The sequence below is a fragment of the Aotus nancymaae genome, unplaced genomic scaffold (assembly GCF_030222135.1).
Source record: "Aotus nancymaae isolate 86718 unplaced genomic scaffold, 86718_ANA_hifiasm-v0.15.2.pri h1tg000010l, whole genome shotgun sequence".
Classification (NCBI taxonomy): Eukaryota; Metazoa; Chordata; class Mammalia; order Primates; family Aotidae; genus Aotus; species Aotus nancymaae.
This window is the reverse complement of record NW_026988421.1, coordinates 59,386,177-59,407,200: the sequence shown is the minus strand read 5'-3', so window position 1 is coordinate 59,407,200 and position 21,024 is coordinate 59,386,177. Positions and strand designations below refer to the sequence as shown.

At 36.5% G+C, this 21,024-nt stretch overlaps 1 protein-coding gene across 5 annotated transcripts in view; it reads left to right on the top strand.

Moving 5' to 3' along the window:
* Window positions 1–21,024, top strand: part of CTNNA3 (catenin alpha 3) — a 1,835,081-nt gene that overhangs the window by 173,475 nt on the left and 1,640,582 nt on the right. For all 5 annotated transcript variants that reach the window (XM_064374172.1, XM_064374173.1, XM_064374171.1 and 2 more), the window contains one exon: window positions 5,415–5,581. In XM_064374172.1, the coding sequence (XP_064230242.1) occupies window positions 5,415–5,581 (167 nt within the window). The remainder of the gene's footprint in view (window positions 1–5,414; window positions 5,582–21,024) is intronic.

Genomic DNA, 21,024 nt, shown 5'->3' with positions numbered 1-21,024 from the left:
ATCTGTTTTGAGAGTTCCCAATGGTGCAGGGCTCAGTGGCTGGCTGCTCATGTCCTTCCATTTTCATTAAATCATTATGCTGGTCTGCTGTTGCTTTTACCTGGCTCTCTGTCTTCTCTGATGCATGAATGTTGCTGGTCTTGAAGTTGGGAATTCTGCTTTCTCTGTCCTTTTTAGAGGGCACTAGGGCAATGTTCAGTCTAAGGCTAATTCTTTCCCACTATTGAGACAAGACTCTTTTTTGTATTTGAATGTCCCATGAGTTATGAAGTTTTCCAGTCTGGTGGTTGGACAAGCATTATTCTCAGTCCTGTGTGAGGGGCAAGTACTGTTACCTCAAATCTTTTTGAATGGTTGTTTTCCTAGCCTTGGGTGGTTTCTTCCAGTATATGTGTTGATCAGTATTCAGCTAAATACTCAAGAGGGAGCGTGTGCAGATTATCTGTGTTCTTTCTTTGTGGATCTCTTCTCTTTATCATATTCTGTTCTATTTTGTACTTTTACTGCCTTGATCTCCCAGGGCTCTCAGCTTTGTCTCCTCAGCTCAGAGAGTTTGCCAGGCTCTGCCTTGGTTTCCTCTTCCTGTATCGTGGCCAGGAAAGTCTCTCATGGTGGTGAGCTGGGCTATCAGAGGACTCATCCTTTTTTGTTGTTGTTGTTCATTTCTCAGGGATTACTGTCCTTCCTTGCCTGACATCCAGTGCTTTATAACCATTTTTGCATTTATTTGGTCTATTTTTTGGTTTCAGGTAGGAAAGGTATCTGGTCTCTGTTACTCTGCCTTGGCTGGAAGCAAATTATAACTTTTAATGAGACTTTACTGAGTTTGAACATAATAAAATGGAAATAAAACATAGCCAATAGTTTGCAATAGCAATTATATGCAACTGCATTCCTAGTGTACAACCCTGCTGTAGCAGCCAACCCTGGGTCCACACAGCAGTGGCTAGCTTTCCTGCCTTTCCACCTGCCATGGTAAGATTTTATTTTATCATACAAAACATGTTTGCTCCTTATAGTCCAACTGTCTTGAACATTTTAAAGGAGAATCTTTTTTTACTGTTTTTTTTTTGTTTGTTTGTTTAACAGCTGTGTAAGTTTAGGATTGAATTGAGGTCATCCTCCTCTCTTTTCTGCCAAATGTAATAATTGTCTGCTAAAAAGTTAAATTTAAGCTTCTACCACTTCAGAGTTTTCAAATTCGAAATGGCAGTTTCCCAATTAAAAACAAAAACAAACCCTGAGTGTTTAGTCTCAGTCTGTGAACTCTATTATATATTGAATAAATGAATATGTACTATAATGCATGTTATGTATGTATGTATGATATAAACCTTTTACCATGATGTATTTGTATCACTTGGCCAGATGCATATATTAGGAATCTTAATTGAAATAATAAACATAATGTCAAATAAAAGTTGGGGAAATTTTTATCTTTAGTACCTGTCCCTTTTCATGTTGGTTATTCTCTTTTTCCTAGCAATATTTTTCTTATACCATGTTTTCTTTGACTTTTTAAGTTTATAATCAATATAATCACTTTTAGAAAGTAGAATTATACTTTTAAATGCAGCAAAAGAACCTGTAAAAGAACATGTAGGAAGCTTTATAAAATAAAGAATATTTTGTAATATGTGTATTGAGTAACAATTTTTTTTGTACTTCTGGAGCTTATTTATTTGATTATATAAAAAGTTTTATATGTCAGATTCTACATATATATTCAGAAATTTTCATCTCTTAAACTTATATAGGTGTATAAAAGTTACCTCTAGATATTCGTAGACTATATACTCTAGTAGTACCTTATTTTAGCAGGCATTTCATAACTGTTTTTTTAATGATTTAAAAAAAATCCCATTTTTTAGGAAAAAGACTAAACGGATTCAGTAGAAAGAAGTTTTCTGAAACTAGTTCTTGTGGCATTTTCAAGACCTTTTTAAAATTATTTTTATGTGTAGAGTGGAATTTCTTCAAGAAAAAAGTAGTTATTTTTATTTGTATGTATTTTAAAAGTGAAATTTCCTATTCAGCAAACTTCAAAGTAAAAGCATTATAAGCAAGATTGGGAATGATATTTCAAAAGAGTGACTCGCTACATGAGACTTTTTAAAAATAGATGCTCATATTCTAGATGGAAAGGAAACTTGTACCTTTTTTTTTCTATTTAATTAGGAAAATAACCATTTTCTCCTGTCAGAAATCAATTTGACAGTGAACTAGCTGCAGTCTATAAACCAACTATCATTATCAATACCTTATCATAGTTGGAACATGTTTCTTTTACCTAGAACATTCCTTTGTATTTCTTCTGACACCTCAGGCAGAGGTAGGTCCTCCTCTGTGTCTCTTAGTACTTTGTACAGGCCTGTACCAGAGACCTGTCTAGATTGTATTAGTGTTTGTTGACTTTCACTTGACTCTGAACTTCTTGGGCTGCAAAACTGTTTCATACTGATATCTATATCCTGGATACCTAGGATACAGCTGTTTAATATAGGGAACACCAAATGTTTATCAAATAAAAGTTGAATAGTATTCATGCACTTATTCATTCAGCAGTTTATAGTCAATGTATTGAGTATATGCAAGAGTAGGCACTATTTTAGATCCTGAGAAAGCTGTGGTAACCAGGACCAATGCAGCTCTTGCACTTACTAGTTTATGATCTAGAAGAAAAGACAGGTTTTGACACAATTTGTTATAATAAATTATGATGAAAGTTATGGTAGAAAGCATAGGATATTATTGTAAGACCTATCTTAGTAATGGGGGGGTGGTCCAAGCTTCCCATAGGAAGTGATGTTTAAGTTAAGACCAGAGTGTGGGCTGAAACTAGCTGAAAGGGGTTAGGAATATTGGGGAAATTAGGGACAAGTCCAGCAATAAGAATTTAAGTTATAGCATCTTTATTAATGTATTTTGGGAGTGACTTTTCTCTTCCCAACACACCTACCTGACTGGCTCTTCATATCCCTTTAATGAAGACAAGGATATAATATTTGTTTAAATTACTTCTTTCTGAATATGGCTCTTCAGCCAGTTGTTTAACATTCTAACATTTTTTAGAGTCAAGAATACATAATTTTTTGATATATATTTAGTTTTAGTATGTAAAGTCAAAGGCAGTATTCTAAAAAGGCTACTATAACTTTCCAACTCATAATTACAAGAAGAAAAAAAAATCTTTTTTTGTGGGCATTCATCTGCTCTCCAAATTTTGGAGGTCAGCTTAACTTTTTATAGTCTCATAGCAGCAATTCTGACTTGCAGAGAAGCACATGAAAATCATCCACTTACTGGTCTTAAAAATTTACCATCTCTATTAGAAATTTCCCCCAAAATAATAAACAGTTAATCTTTGTTGAGTACTTTCCATGTTTAAATACTGTGCTAAATATATTATATGAACTGTCTCATCCAAGCATCCAGAAAACACTGTGAGATAAGTCATATTTTTACCCCTTTCCTGTAGATAAGGACATTGAAGGTATTTAGTGTCCAAGTTCCCAGAGTTAAAAGGGGCGTGTAAGAATTTGATCTCAGAAGTATCTAGAGTCCTAGTTACTAACTTGGTATTGCTAAAGAGATCTAAATGAGACATATTAACATGTTAAGACAGTCTCAGAGCTCTTCACAAGTTTTGTCTATTATAAGAAACAGTATTCTTTATTTAATAAAATAGCTGACTAAATTTTCTTTATGCTAAGATTCATGAGTCACTGAAAACTAAAATATTTATGGATGTAATCCATAAATGGGTAAGACAGACCCTTTTGTATATTTTTGATGGGATGATTGTATTTTGGATAATTTGTGGCAATATATAACAAAACTTAAAATTCATTTGCCCCTTGACTCAGCAATTCTACTTTTAGGAATTTATCTGACAGTTAAACTTGTTCATGCATGCAAAGATAAATGTCCTGGGTGTTCTCTGTACTATTGTATGAAATAGAAAACAGTTGGAAATAACTTATGTGTTCGAATAGGGGCCTGGTAAAATAATTACAGTGTATCAATGAAATACAACTTATGTGCTCATATTTAATACTCCTAAAATAGTAGGTATTATTATTAATTAATTTAAAAAAGAAGAAAATGAAGAGTAATGAGGTTAAGTGACTTGATTAAGGTACTAGGACAGAGACATTGAAGCAGTCTGGCTCCAGAGCCCACAATGTTAATTACTGTGCTATATTGCCTCCTGGTTGCCTATTTCCCAGTATAAAAGGAAAACAAATTGATAAGCAAAAAGAAGAAATTATAGAAAATTTCTCTAGTATGATACTACTTATTAAAGGCTCTATATTTTTCTTTTCCTCTTACAACATGTAAAATAACTATGTTTTCTTATAAAAATCTGTCTTTATGAAGACATATATTTGTATATGTGAATGTGTATGAATCTATTCATAAAACATATACATATATAAAACATATATGCAGTTATGTATATAGAGCATGTATGTATCTATATATACATATACATATAAATCATACATTCATGGAAGATTTTCTGGATAGATATACAAGAGCTGAATAGTTGGTGCTTTGGGGGATTCGTTTGGCGACTTTTAAATTTTATACTTGATATTCTTTAGTATGATGAATTATTTAAAAGTAATGGACATGTATTATAATACTTTTATAATAAAAACAGTTTAGACTTAAAACCTTAAAAAATAGTGGATGTGGTGATTCTCTATCAATTATGTTATTGGATGGGAGTAAAGAGAGACTTTTTATTAAATATTTTCATTTTATATCCTTTTGAACCGGGAACTTAAAACAATGAATGAATACATTCTTCTTTTATAATAAATATATTTCAAATGAAAAGGCATTAAAAATAGTGGACACAATATTCTCTAACAATTATGCACTATGAAGTACTGTTTCTGTGACTAAATTTAGGATATAGTTTATTCATTATATTTATAGTTTAGAATAAATTTTCCTATGTTAAACTTTTATCAGAGAGCTGTGGTTTTATTATCTTAAAGGCTAGCTCTTTTCTAACATCCATTGAGTTGGAAAATAACTCGATAAAGATTTACCTTGTTTTTATAAGCAGAATTGTTTATGATTGAAGTTTTAGTAATAAAACGTTTTACAAGAAATGAGATTCAGCAACTGTAGAAGTTGACAGCAATTTTACTAGATGTTCCTAGTTAATTGAGCACAATTTTTTGCAGGAAAATGATATCATGCTTCTTAATTCCAGAATATTTGTCAAAAACAAATGTTAATTTGAAACTGCATTGTTTATTAAGAGACAATGTGCTAGTGTCAACTGACAATATTTCTATATTACGCTTGGTCTTGGAATTTACTTGAAATTAAGTTGGCTGATAAATTCTGAAATAGGCGTAGTTGAAGTATAACTTATTTGGGGTTGTGTTTTTCAGGTGAAGCTCTGAAAGTATCAGCTGAGAGATTTACAGATGACCCCTGTTTTCTCCCAAAAAGGGAGGCTGTGGTTCAAGCCGCCCGTGCCTTGCTGGCTGCAGTGACGAGACTCCTTATTCTTGCGGACATGATTGATGTCATGTGTCTCTTGCAGCACGTGTCAGCTGTAAGTAAAAGATGGCTTAGTTAACCTCAGCATTGTCTTCACTTCTAATTTTATTCTCTCAACCTGGCGTCAATCCTAGTGCATCTTGGCTTCGCTCTCATTTCTTAACATCACCCTTCAGAAGCAGACTAGATTGGATTGTGAAGACTAATGTATACCTCAAAATAAGGAAGCCAGAGTACATTCTAAAGCCAATGGGAAATTGAACAGAAGATGGGTTACTTATAAGGAAATGCCTAGGAGAAAGTTCTAAACTTTTGACCATTTAACTATGCCCTCTATAAATAAACATAATTATATAGATAATATATAATAAACATCCAGGTATAAATAACTTGAGAAATAGAAACCTTAAAGCTTAAGACATTTGGAAATTTATCCTAGTTTGTAAATGAATTCTACTTTGCCAGGTCCTCTTGATTCAGGATAAACAGTGTGTGTTTACAGGTAGTCTGTGGTGTCTGTAGTAATTCATTAGGAAAATGTAGATATGTATTTAATATGAGTAAATAATGCATATTAACTAGGAGGATACAAAGTTAGCAAGATATTCTGAATGTTTTATTTTGTCTGACAAACCCACTTAGCACATTTTTAAGAGAGAATTTTATTAAAGCATTTTTGTTTTCTTAGTTTGACTAAATCATTAATAGAGTTCAGATGAAAAGGTTGCAAAGAACTCTTTTTATATCTGTTGTATTTTCTGCTTGAAATAGGACTCTTACACGCTGTCCATAAATACATCTGCATTTTCCTAAAGTGTCTGTGATTTTAATATCACTACTTTATTAAGCAAACAATGGTCTTATTTCATTAACCTTCTTGTCAAAATCATTTTCTCTAGCTGCTAAGCTAAACCTTTCTTTGCATCCTTTTTTCTTTTTGAGACGGAGTCTCGCACTGTCACCTGGGCTGGAGTGCAATGGTGTGATCTTGGCTCACTGCAACCTCCGCCTCCCAGGTTCACGTGATTCTTCTGCCTCAGCCTTCCGAGAAGCTGGGATTACAGGCTCACACCACCATGCTGGCTAAATTTTTGTATTTTTCAATTATTTTTCTTTTTTAGTAGAGACGGGTTTCACTATTTGGTCAGGTTGATCTTAAACTCCTGACCTCATGATCCGCCTGCCTTGGCCTCCTAAAGTGCTGGGATTACAAGTGTGAGCCACTGGGCCCGGCCACATCTTTCTTGTATTCACTATTGCTTAACACTAGAGTGACCCTGTCTTTGTATTTTCATTTTTTTCTTTTGATGGTTTTATTACTCAAAAAGAGCAATTCAATACTTTTTTTTTTTTTAGGTTAAGTAGCTTTTTGTTTAAGAGAACAAAGGGAATTGTTCTCATCACCAGCAGCTGTTTACTAGTGAATTTGTGGGTGATATAATTGAGCAAAGGTTTCTGTTACTTGGTTCTTGGTTTGTTGAATAACCATAGACAAATTACTGAACTGACAGTTTTATTACTGTAAAAAGAGCAATTCAATATCTTTTTTTTTTCTTAGTTGAAGTAGATTTTTAGGAAAGGAAATTGTTCTCATTACCAGCAGCTGTTTACTAGTGGATTTGTAGGTGATATGATTGAACAGAGGCTTCTGTTACTTGGTTCTTGGTTTGTTGAATAACCATAGACAAATTACTGAACATTTCTGAGATTCATTTGTCTCATATTTGACTATAGACACTAATAAATGCTGTAAACAAGAAATGGGTACAAAAGATTAAGTGATAGATAATTCCTAGTTCCAGTAACGCAGTAATACCTAGTTCCAATGACCCAATAATTTCTGTTTTAGACTCTAGATTTGTTAAGATATGGCAGAATGCAGGGCTTTTGTAAGGTGAAAATTGCCACCTTCAAACCAATTAGGAGGTAACTGTATATAAAGAACACAACCACCTTCACTACCGGTTTAATTGAGTGTCCAGTAGGAGTTAGGCACAGAGGTAGGTAATTCACATACATCATGTCATGCAAATGAAGCAGGATGGTATTGAAGATCAAACAAAAGTAAAGTATTACCTCTTGCAATAAAAATTATAGTGAATATTTGTTGGATTTTTATAATGTGCCAAACACTGTGCTGGATTATCTCCTTTAATTCAATTCTCACAACAGCCCTATGATCATGATTTCTGTTTAAGAAAAGAGAAAGCTGAGGCACATTGCATTTAAGTAACATCCTCAAGGCAACAGAAAAGAATTAAAACTTTTGGAACTTACTACTCTAATGGTTAGAACAGCTTCAACAACAAACAGCTATTACAAGTTTAGGCTAATTCATGGATCTATAACCAGTTGTTAAAGTAAGTTAGCTATGCCAGGGGGCTTTTAAAATTCCAACCATCCTCTCCTACACTTGGTTGCTGTTAGAGCCTGAATTTCAACTAGATTATGTCGCTTAGGAGTATGTATAGTACAACAATGATACGTTATGAAAAAGGAAGTGACATCTTACAAAGAGAAGGGAACACTTTTTGCGGTAAATTATGGTAGTTTTTCCATGGTTTTATCCTCATGAAAAGTTTATATATGAATCATATTATCAACTCAATTCTTTCAAGACTTCATGTAGAATGAAAAACACTAAATTGTTTTTGAGATCATCAAGAGTAGCCCAACATTTCCCCAAAAGTATTCTGTAGAACATGTCTTGAAAATAAGGAACAGGAAAAGAGTTGGTTTTTGTAAATGATCAGCTGCACATAGAAATTCCCATGAATGTTTTGGTGCACATTAGCACATTAAAGTCGTTGAGAAATATTGCCATGGAGAATCTTGTTTAATTCTGCTTCATTCAGAATTTCACAAACTTTTTTGACCCCAGAACTCTTCTGTAGTATATTAATCCTGAAACTTTCAAAAACCATACTTTGGGAAATATTCTAGTAATGTCTATGCCAATATTAGCTTCTACTTGGAATCAAAAGAATCATAGTGGAGAAATATCAGTGCCCTTACAGTTTAATATTTTACCTGAAGTAGAAAGACTCTCTGATAATATGGAATGTATGCAACTGCCTAAAATTAGGTGATCACTATCAATGATAACAATCTCAATTCTCTCAGACAATGAAGCTGGTTTTGGACATTTCTAATTGTTGGGGACATATTTCTCAAACTGAGCTTAAAACTGCCTCCCTGCCATTTCAAACCAGTGCATCTAGTTTTGCTTCCTGGAGCAACACAGAATCAAGGCAATAGAAAAGGCTCTTTTCAAATAACTGATGATTACTTTTAGGACTTACCTATGTTTCCCCTTTTCTAGGCTAAACATTTTTTGACTTTTGAATGTTCCTTATATGATAGTTTCAGACCACTCTAAATACCCTAGAATTTCCATATATTTTTCAAATTGGCTTACATTTCTTTGTATGACTTTTAGTTTCCTTCTGAAATTTTCAGTCTTTATTTTGATCTATTTGATATGGCAAGCAGAACTGTCTGATGGTCGAGGTTTGAAAACTCCAGTGTTTGGACTCCCTGGATGTCTGCCTCTCTATCATTTTCCCTGTTTTTGCTCATGGTGTCTTGTCTTATAATGTGAATGGCCATTTTTGATTGTAGACTGAACATTGCCTCTTCTGAAATCCATTTCAGGAAATTTCTCACTGTCTTATTAGCTCTTTGATATTTTTAAGATGAATTGTTTTATCATCAAACCTTATTTGTTTCCTTCAGCAGAAGATTGGACTGAATTTCTAATTTGCCATTATAAGAAATAGAAGTCCCCCCTAATCATCTCTGTAAATCCTTTTTTTATGCATTCTAGGTTGTAGGTAACTTCCACAAAGTGTTGAAATCGATATCTTTAAATCAAAACAAACTCTCCAATGTGAACATTCCATGATATAAATGGACAATTACATCCCTGGTTTAATGTCTAACATTATCTTACCTATCGCAGTAGCCTTGTCATGTTGTTGGTTCATATTGATTTTGAAAGCAATTAAAACCTCCAAGTCTCTGAGCTCAAACTACTCCTAATCAAGGTCTTCCTCCTCTGATACTAGTTTTTTTTTTTAAATATGTAAAGGTAGAAGTTACATTTATATTCACTGAACTTTATCTTATTAATTCTGGCTTTTTGTTACAGTCCATCAAGATCCTTTGACTCTGGGTTTTGTCTTCCTTTCCTAACCTAATATCATTTTCAAATTTATTCATGAAAAAATGTTTAATGACATGGAAAACAGTATTATATCTTTCTTTTAGATAATACCAATCAAATGTGAACACCCTTTGAGTAAGATTGTTGAAATGAGCTTCAAGCTTGCTTCATTGGACTGCTGTATAAACCATGCTTCTTTATTTCATCCTCAAGTACTTCTTGAAAGACCTTCTTGAAATCAAGATATATTATTTGTGGCATTGTGGATTTATCAGTCTAGTAATCTCCGTTATAAAGGAAATGAAATTAGTTTGACATGACTTACTTCTTAATAACCCAATAAGAGCTCTAAGTGACCATTGCTTGCTTGCTTTTTTTTTTTTCTGAACTTCATTGTTTTTAATTAGTCATAATCCACTTACTTATGATGCAAAGCCACTTGTTTGCTGGGATCTTCTTGCACTTAAGATCTCAATATAATTACTTTAAATACTCATTCTGTGTCCTATCACGTATAATGTTCCTCCCCAAATTTCTGCAAATTCTCTGGGAGCTTAAAATTTCTGCAAAATTTCGGGGTCAACTCTGGCTCCAAGCTTTTGCTTCCACTGAATTACTTTCATTTATGGATTGTCTTTCTATGTCTATTCTACGTTATGTTCACCCAGAATCTGGAGTTGGCATTCCCCTTTTGAGCATAGACACACAGACACACAGACACACAAATTCTCCAACCCTACCAGAGTAGGGATGTCTATGAATATAGCAAACCTTACAGAAACTTACAGGAAGATGGAAGGGAGAGATTTCTATATTACAACAATATATTCTAAGTGGCTCCAATTTGTAGAAATCTTCAGAATCTTATTTAGCAACTCCATCTATTGTCTTTCCACATTCTTTCTCTCTAACTAGTTTCCCTCACACTTTTAAATTCTTTTCATTGAAATGCAGTAAAGAATAGTTATCTCTCTACCACTGGACTTGGCCTCTGCTCACTTGTGCCGTTAGGATATCATTATCCACCTTAAATTACTCCTTAAGGTATTTTCCTCAGTATAAGTAGTGCCCTTCCTAAGAAGAATTCTGCAGTCAGACACCACACTCCCCAAGCCTACTTTATAATAATCTATTATAGATTTTTGGTGGAAGGAGGATATCCACTTTAAAGATACAAATTTCTTCTGGGCATACACTTTTCTTCCCCCAGAACAGTGGGCTGCCTTTTAATTTCTCGCCCTTATTTTGCATGTAATGGAAAAAGGCCTGCCTTCTCCCATCTTCACTATTTCATGCAGGCTTCTGTACTTTTTTTCTCCTCCTGACACTCATACAAGTTCCTTCTACATTTTGTGTTTTGTTTTGTTTTGTTTTTGGTTGTTGTTTGTTTATTTCATAGCATTAAAAAATTCCTCTGAACTCACAATGTTTTTTTTTTTTTAAAGTGGCCTTATTCTTTTTTCCTTCTTATGACTTTTTCTACATATTTTTTCAACCCTGTTGAAGTATATTTCCTTTTAGATGTCAGATAAATGAGATGTTACTCTCTTTTAATAGCATGTATCTATATATTTCCTGATTTTGTAAAGCTTTCTGTTACACTATACTCTTTGCACTGAGACTGCTCCAGGAGAAGCAATTACAATAGAACACTTACAAGGACATAGTCTGAGACAAGCAACTAGTATAAATATGGGTTACTGAGCAACCCCGAAAGGGACAAGTACTGCCAAATTAAATAATCAAGGATTCCTGACATGGCACTTTTAAATGTGTCTAGTTCCTTAGGGAAATATATGTGTTCTTTTGGGGAAAACAGGTCCAAATGAAAGGTAACAGGGGACAGAGGAAAAAAATGCTGATATTTCAATATTTCATTAATTGTAAAAACTTGGAAAGGTATTTTGGCTCTATTGTCACTATTGTTTATAAATTTTTTATAGGAATTTAAGTTCACATTTTTCTCTCTTTGATACTGTTCAAGCGTTTCAAACTTTTCTGTACTATTTGTACTTCTTAGAATTCCACATCGTGTTTTATTGGCATCTGGATTTCTTTTTTCTTTTGTGACAGAGTTGTGCTCTTTTTGCACTGTGCAATGTCACAGTCTCGGATCACTGCAACCTCCGCCTCCTGAATTCAAGTGATTGTCTTGCCTCAGCCTCCCAAGTAGCTGGGATTACAGGTGCACGCCACCGTGCCCAGCTAATTTTTGTATTTTTAGTTTTGCCATGTTGGCCAGGCTGGTCTTGAACTCCTGACCTCAGGTGATCCACCTGCCTCGGCCTCCCAAAGTGCTAGGATTACAGTTGTGAGCCACTGTGCTCAGCCTGGCATCTAGATTTCTAAGGGTCAATTTTATTTGGAAGAAAATAGGCTTGGATAGCTTCTGTTTACTGGGTCAGGACAATGTGGGAGGAAAACATGACTTTTGGCAGCGTGGAGACCTTGCTTGAATCCTGGCTCTGTTGTTGATTAGCTGGGTAATTTTGGGAAAGTTAAAAATCTGTGAGCTTTGGTTTCTTCTTCTGAGTTATGGGGAGAATAAAACTTATTCTGAATACCTTGAAAGGGTCTTGTGAAGATTGAATGATATATGATATAAATTACTTGGTGAGAACTGGTGTAAGTTCTCTTTCACCTTCTCTTCCTGTCCCATATTTCTCCACCATGGTATCTTGCTCCCACTTTTTGGCCCTTGGAGTGAAATGTTGGACTTATTCCTAAAAATGAAGTTCCAGAAATTTGACTATTGAATTGAACGAACTTTTCCAACTTTTTCCATTTATCTATTTATTTTCCATTTTCTATTTATTTTCTATTTATCGATTTCTATTTATCTATTTTATTCTATTTTATTTTATTTTATTCTATTCTATTTTATTTTATTTCTATTTATCTATTTTATTCTATTTTATTTTCTATTTATCTATTTATTTTCCATAGTCAGGTTTTGCTTGTTGTTGGAATGTTGATCCCTTTGGATTAGGTAATAGACCAGTGTCTTATAGAAGATGGTTCCAGAATTTAATAACTTTTGTCAAATGTATATTTAACATTTGCTATATGATTTTTTAAAGAATTTTTGGACAAACAATTATTCTATGATGAATATTTATATTGACAGAAAAATCATACTACCATATTGGTGGCTGAGACTTTTTGAGGCCATCCTCTTTTTAAAAGGCATATATATGTGCCAACAAAAAGATTTTCTAAAGTGTTTTATTATTGAAGATACCAGCAGCTGATAAAGGGAAAATTACTGTATAATTAAGAGCTGTTAGAAGCTATGTATATTTTGTGGAAGATCTTAGGCAAAATATGTAAAAGCATATTAAGATGTAAAGAAAAAGAGCAAGTCAACACTGGTATTTAAGATATGTGTTAGTTTGTTTTCATGTTACTGATAAAGACATACTTGAGGCTCGACAGTTTACGAAAGAAAGAGGTTTAATGGACTTACAGTTCCACATAGCTGGGGAGGCTTCACAATCATGGCAGAAAGCAAGGAGGAGCAAGTCACATTTTATGTGGATGGTGGCAGGCAAAGAGAGAACTTGTGTAGGGAAACTTCTGTTTTTAAAACCATCAGATCTTGTGAGACTTATTCACTATCATGAGAACAGTGCAGGAAAGACCTACCCCGTAATTCAATCACCTCCAACCTGGTTTCTCCCATGACATGTGGGAATTGTGGGAGTTATAATTCAAGATGAGATTTGTGGAGAGACATGGCTAAACCATATCATTCTGCCAGCTGGCACCTCCCAAATCTCATGTCCTCACATTTCAAAACCAATCATGCCTTCTCAACATTTCCCCAAAGTTTTAACTCATTTCAGCATTAACTCAGAAATCTACAGTCCAACATCTCATCTGAGACAAGGCAAGTCCCTTCTGCCTATGAGCCTATAAAATCAAAGCAAGTTAGTTACTTCCTAGATAGAATGAGGGTATAGGCATTGGGTAAATACAGCTGTTCCAAATGGGAGAAATTGGTCAAAACAAAGGGGCTATAGGCCCCATGCAAGTCCAGAATCCAGCAGGGCAGTCAAGTCCTAAAGCTCCAAAATGATCTCCTTTGACTCCATGTCTCACATCCAGATCACGCTGATTCAAGAGGTGGGTTCCCATGGTCTTGGGAAGCTCTGCCCCTGTGGCTTTGCAGGGCATAGTCTCCCTCCTGCCTGGGTTCATGGGCTGCCATTGAGTGTCTGTAGCTTTTCCAGGTGCATGGTGCAAGCTACCAGTGGATCTTTCATTCTGGGGTGGGTCTGGAGGACAGTGGCCATCTTTTCACAGTTCCACTAGGCAGTGCCTAGTGGGGGCTGTGTGGGGGCTCCAACCCCATATTTCCCTTCCACAGTGTCCCAGCAGAGGTTCTCCATGAGAGCTGTGCCCCTGCTGCCAACTTCTACCTGGACATCCAAGTGTTTCCATAAATTCTCTGAAATCTGGGTGGAGGTTCCCAAACCTCAATTCTTGCCTTCTGTGTACTTGCAGGCTCAACATCACATGGAAACTGCCAAGGCTTCAGAAGTTCCTTCTGAAGCCATGGCTCTAGCTTGACATTCGTCCCTTTCCACCATGGCTGGAGCAGCTGGGACAAAGGGCACCAAGTCCCTAGGCTGCACAGAGCACAGGGAGCTTGGGCCTTGACCGTGAAACCACTTTTTCCTCTTAGACTTCCTGGCCTGTAATGGGAGGGGCCGCTGTGAAGACCTCTAATGTGTCCTGGAGACATTTTCCCTATTGTCTTGGGGATTAACATTTGGCTCCTTATTACTTATGCAAATTTCTGCAGCTGGCTTGAATTTTTCCTCAGAAAATGTGATTTTCTTTTCTATCACATTGTCAGGCTGTAAATTTTCCAAACTTTTATGCTCTGCTTCCCTTATAAAACTGAATGCCTTTAACAGTACCCAAGTCACATATTGAATGCTTTGCTGCTTAGAAGTTTATTACACCAGATACTCTAAATCATCTCTTTCAAGTTAAAAGTTTCACAGATCTCTAGGGCAGGGGCAAAATGCTGCCAATCTCTTTGCTAAAACATAACAAGAGTCACCTTTGCTCCAGTTCCCATCAAATTCCTTATTTCCACTTATTCTGGGCTTTATTGCCCATATCGCTATCAGCATTTTGGGCAGAGCCACTGAACTTCTTAGAGACCAACTTCTCGGTCTTTAAGAAGTTCCAAACCTTCCCACATTTTGGTTTCTTCTGAGCCCTCCAAACGGTTCCAACCCCTGCCTGTTACCCAGGCCTCAAGTTGCTTCCACATTTTCTGGTATCTACAGCAGCACTCCACTCTACTGGTACCAATTTACTATATTAGTCTGTTTTCATGCTGCTGATAAAGACATACTTGAAACTGAGCAATTTGTAAAAGAAAGAGGTTTAATAGACGTACAGTTCCACATGGCTGGGGAGGCCTCACAATCATGGCAGAAGTCAAGGAGGAGCAAGTCACATCTTATGTGGATGGAGGCAGGCAAAGAGAGAGCTTGTGTAGGGAGACTCCTGTTTTTAAAAACATCGGATCTCTTGAGTTTCAGTCATTATCATGAGAACAGTGCAGGAAAGACTTGCTCCCATAATTTATTCACCTCCCACCGGGTTCCTCCCATGACACGTGGGAATTGTGGGAGTTACAATTCAAGATGAGATTTGGGTGGGAACACAGCCAAACCATATCAAGATGTAAGAGGAGAAATAAGAAATAGAGATAAACAGGGTATACTTGCTGGATTTGTCATAAATTTCCTATTGGAAATTTTAGGGAAGAAGAATTTTTTTTTTTTCAAAAATGTATATATTTTTAATTACTGTAGATACATAATAGTTGTACTTATTTATGGGGTATGTGTGATATTTTGATAAAAGCATGTAATGTATAATGATCAAATCAGAGTGACAGTGGAATATCCATCACTGCAAGCATTTATCATTTTTTGGTGTTAGGAACATTCTAATTCCACTCTTTTAGTTATTTTGAAATATGTGATAAATTATTGTTAACTATGGTCTTTCCCTTATGCTACAAACACCAGATTTTCATCTATGTAACTTTATTTTTATATACATTAACCATCCCTTCTATATCCCCTATTTTGATAAGTAAAAATTATATATATTTATGGTATATAACATGATGTTTTAATATATATATACATTCTGGAATGGCTAACTCAAGCTATTTAGTATATATGCATTACCTTGTATACTTATCACCTTTTTGATAGTGAGAACACATTCTAGCAATTTTGATATATATAATTTATTGGTATTAACTGTAGCCACCATGATGTACAATAGATCTCTTGAGATTATTCTTCCTGTTTAATTGAAATTTTATGATGTTTGACCATATAAATTTAAATTATGTAAAATTTTTATTTTTTAAGAAAGAATCAACATCTTTCCGGTTATCTCTGATTTGGTTAATTAATTACCTCAGCAAATGGTTTATTTTTTGCGTGCTTACTTTGTGGTGGTCACTGTCACTCTAGTATGTGCTAGGGATTCACATTTTTAAAAATACCATCATGATCCTGCTCTCCTGGAATTTACAGGCTAGATAAAAAGTAAATTAACAATATGTTGTTATGGTAGAGGTTGGTACAAAGTGTCATGGAGGAGGGGTGGCTGGCAAGATATCCAAATAGGAAAAACTCTGGTCTGCAGCTCCCAGTGAGATCAATGCAGAAGGTGGGTGATTTCTGTATTTCTAACTGAGGTACCCAGCTCATCTCACTGGGACTGAGTGGGTGCAACCCATGAAGGGTGAACTGAAGCAGGGTGGGGTATTGCATCACCCAGGAAGTACAAGGGGTCAGGGAACTCCTTCCTCCAGCCAAGGGAAGCCATGAAGAGACTGTGCCATGAGGAATGGTGTACTCCAGCCCAGATACTACACTTTTCCCATGGTCTTTGCAACCTGCAGACCAGGCAATTCCCTCAGGTGCCTATGCCACCAGTCTTGGGTTTCAAGCACAAAACTGGGCAGCAATTTGAACAGACACCGAGCTAGCTGCAGGAGTTTTTTTCATACCTCAGTGGCACCTGGAACCCTAGCAAGACAGAACTGTTTACTCCGCTGGAAAGGGGGCTGAAGTCAGGGAGCCAAGTGTTCTAGCTCAGCAGATTCTACCCCTATGGAGCCCAGCAAATAACGATCCACTGGCTTGAAATTCTTGCTGCCAGTGCAGCAGTCTAAAGTCGAACTGGGATGCTTGAGCTTGGTGGGGGAGGGGAGTCCACCATTTCTGAGGCTTGAGTAGGCAGATTTACCCTCACAGTGTAAACAAAGCTGTGGGACGTTCAAACTGGGTGGAGCCCACTGCAGCTTGGCAGAGATGTAGCCAAACTGCTTCTCTAGATTCCTCCTCTCTGGGCAGGGCATCTCTGAAAGGAAGGCAGCATCTCCAGTCAAGGGCTTATAGATAAAACTTCCATCTCTCTGAGACAGAGCACCTGATGGAAGGGGCGGCTGTGGGCACACTTTCAGAAGACTTAAATGTTCTGGCCTGCTGGCCCTGAAGAGAGCAGTGGATCTCCCAGTACAGTGCTTGAACTCTGCTAAGAGACAGACTGTCTCCTCAAGTGGGTCCCTGACCCCCATGCCTCCTGACAGGGAGACACCTCCCAACAGTTTTCAACAGACATCTCATACAGGAGAGCTCTGGCTGGCATCTGGTGGGTGCTGCTCTGGGATGAAGCTTCCAGAGGAAGGAAAAGGCAGCAATCTTTGCTGTTCTGCAGCCTCTGCTGGTGATACCCAGGCAAACAGGGTCTGGAGTGGATCTCCAGCAAACTCCAGCAGGCCTGCAGCAGAGGGACCTGAATATTAGAAGGAAAACTAACAGAAAGGAATACCATCAACATCAGCAAAAAGGCTGCTCATTCAGAAACCCTATTTGAAGGTCACCAACATCAAAGACCAAAGATAGATAAATCCATGAAGATGGGGAGAAACAAGCGCAGAAAGGCTGAAAATTCCGAAAACCAGAGTGCCTCTTCTCCAAAGGATCACAGCTCCTCTCCAGCAAGGGAACAAAACTGGATGCAGAATAAGTTTGATGAATTGACAGAAGAAGGCTTCAGATGGTTGGTAATAACAAACTCCTTCGAGCTAAAGGAGCATGTTCTAACCCAATGCAAGGAAGCTAAGAACCATGAAGAATGGTTACAGGAATTGCTAACTAGAATAACCAGTTTAGAAGATAACATAAATGACCTGACAGAGCTGAAAAACATAGCACGAGAACTTTGTGAAACATACACAAGTATCAATACCAGAATTGATCAAGCAGAAGAAAGGATATCAGAGATTAAAGACCAACTTAATTAAATAAAGAGTGAAGACAAGATTAGAAAAAAAGAATGAAAAGAAATGAACAAAGCCTCCAAGAAATATGGGACTATGTGAAAAGACCAAACCTATGTTTGATTGGTGTGCCTGAAAGTGACAGGGAGAATGGAACCAAGCTGGAAAACACACTTCAGGATATTATCCAGGAGAACTTCTCCAACCTAGCAAGACAGGCCACCATTCAAATTCAGAAAAATAGAGAGAACACCACAAAGATACTCCTTGAGAAGAGTAACCCCAAGACACATAATCGTCAGATTCACCAAGGCTGAAATGAAGGAAAAAATGTTAAGGGCAGCCAAAGAGAAAGGTCAGGTTACCCAAAAAGGGAAGCCCATCAGACTAACAGCAGGTCTCTCTGCCAAAACCCTGCAAGCCAGAAGAGAGTGGGGGCCAATATTCAACATTTTTAAAGTAAAGAATTTCCATCCCAGAATTTTATATCCAGCCAAATTAAGCTTCATAAGTGAAGGAGAAATAAAATCCTTTACAGATAAGCAAATGCTGAGAGATTTTGACACCATCAGGCCTGCCTTAACAAGAGCTCCTGAAGGAAGCACTAAACATGGAAAGGAAAACTGGTATTAGCCACTGCAAAAAACATGCCAAATTGTAAAGACCATTGATACTATGAAGAAACTGCATCAACCAGCAGGCAAAATAACCAGCTAACATCATAATGACAGGATCAAATTCACACATAACAATATTAACCTTAAATGTAAGTGGGCTAAATGCCCCAATTAAAAGACACAGACTGGCAAATTGGAAAAAGAGTCAAGACCCATTGTTGGGCTGTATTCAGGAAACCCATCTCATGTGCAAAGGCACACATAGGCTCAAAATAAAGGAATGGAGGAAGAGTTACCAAGCAAATGGAAAGCCATAAAAAACAGGGTTTGCAATGCTAGTCTCTTATAAAACAGACTTTAAACCAACAAAGATAAAAATGACAAAGAGTGGCAGTAGATAGTGGTAAAGGGATGAATGCAACAAGAGGAGCTAACTAACCTAAATATATATGCATAATAAAGGAGCACCCAGATTCATAAAGCAAGTGCTTAGAGACCTAAAAGGAGACTTAGACTCCCACACAATAATAGTAGGAGACTTTAACACCCCATTGTCAATATTAGATCAATGAGACGAAAATTAACAAGGATATCCAGGACTTAAACTCAGCTCTGGACCAAGTGCACCTAATAGACATCTACAGAACTCTCCACCAAATTAACAAAATATACATTCTTCTCAGCACCACATTGCACTCATTCTAAAACTGATCACATAATTGGAAGAAAAACATTCTTCGGCAAATGCAGAAGAATGGAAATAATAACAAACAGTCTCTCTGATCACAGTGCAATCAAATTAGAACTCAGGATTAAGAAACTCACTCAAAACTGCATAACTACATGGAAACTGAACAACCTGCTCCTTAATGACTACTGGGTAAATAACAAAATTAAGGCAGAAATAAAGAAGTTCTTTGAAACCAATGAGAACAAAGACATAACATACCAGAATCTCTGGGACACAGCTAAAGCAGTTCTCAGAGGAAAATTTATAGCACTGAATGACCACAAGAGAAAGTAGGAAAGATCTAAAATCGACCCCCTAACATCACAATGAAAAGTGCTGGAGAAGCAGGAGCAAACAAATTCAAAAGCTAGCAGAAAACAAGAAATAACTAAGATCAGAGCAGAACTGAAGGAGATAGAGACATGAAACACCCTTCAAAAAAATCAGTAAATCCAGGAGCTTGTTTTTTGAAAAGATTAACAAAATAGATAGTCTGCTAGCCAGACTAATGAGAAAAGAGAGAAGAATCAAGTATATACAATAAAAAATGATACAGGGGAGATCACCACTGATCCCACAGAAATACAGACTATCATCAGAGAATACTATAAACACCTCAAGGCAAATAAAATAGAAAATCTAGAAGAAATGGATAAATTCCTGGACACATACACCTTCTCAAGACTAAACCAGGAAGAAGTCGAATCCCTGAATAGACTAATAACAAGTTCTGAAATTAATGCAGTAATTAACAGCCTACCAACCAAAAAAAACCCAGGATCAGATGGATTCACAGCCAAATTCTACCAGGAGTACAAAGAAGAACTGGTACCCTATCTTCTGCAACTATTCCAAACAATAGAAAAAGGACTTCTCCCTAACTCATTTTATGAGGGCAGCATCATCCTGATACCAAACCTGGCAGAGACACAACAACAACAAAAATTTCGTGCCAATATCCCTGATGAACATTGATGTGAAAATCCTTAATAAAATACTGGCAAACCGAATTCAGTAGCACATCAAAAAGCTTTTTTGTTGTGCTGCTGAATTCGGTTTGCCAGTATTCACCACGATTGGGTTGACTTTATCCCTGGGGTGCAAGGCTGGGTCAACATACGCAAACCAATAAGTGTAATTCATCACATAAACAGAACCAATGACAAAACCACATGATTATCTCAATAGATGCAGAAAAGGCCTTTGATAAAATTCAATACCTCTTCATGCTAAAAACTTTCAATAAACTAGGTACTGATGGAACGTATCTCAAAATAATAACTATTTATGACAAACCTACAGCCAATATCATACTGAATGGGCAAAAGCTGGAGGTATTCCCTTTGGAAATAGGCACAAGACAAGGATGCCCTCTCTCACCACTCCTTTTCAACATAGTATTGGAAGTTCTGGCCAGGGCAATTAGGCAAGAGAAAGAAATAAAAGATGTTCAAGTAGGAAGAGAGGAAGTCAAATTGTCTCTGTTCGCAGATGACATGATTGTGTATTTAGAAGACCCCGTCATCTCAGCCTCAAATCTCCTTAAGCTGATAAAGCAACTTCAGCAAAGTCTCATGATACAAAATCAATGTGCAAAAAAATCACAAGCATTCCCATACACCAATAATAGACAAACAGAGAGCCAAATCATGAG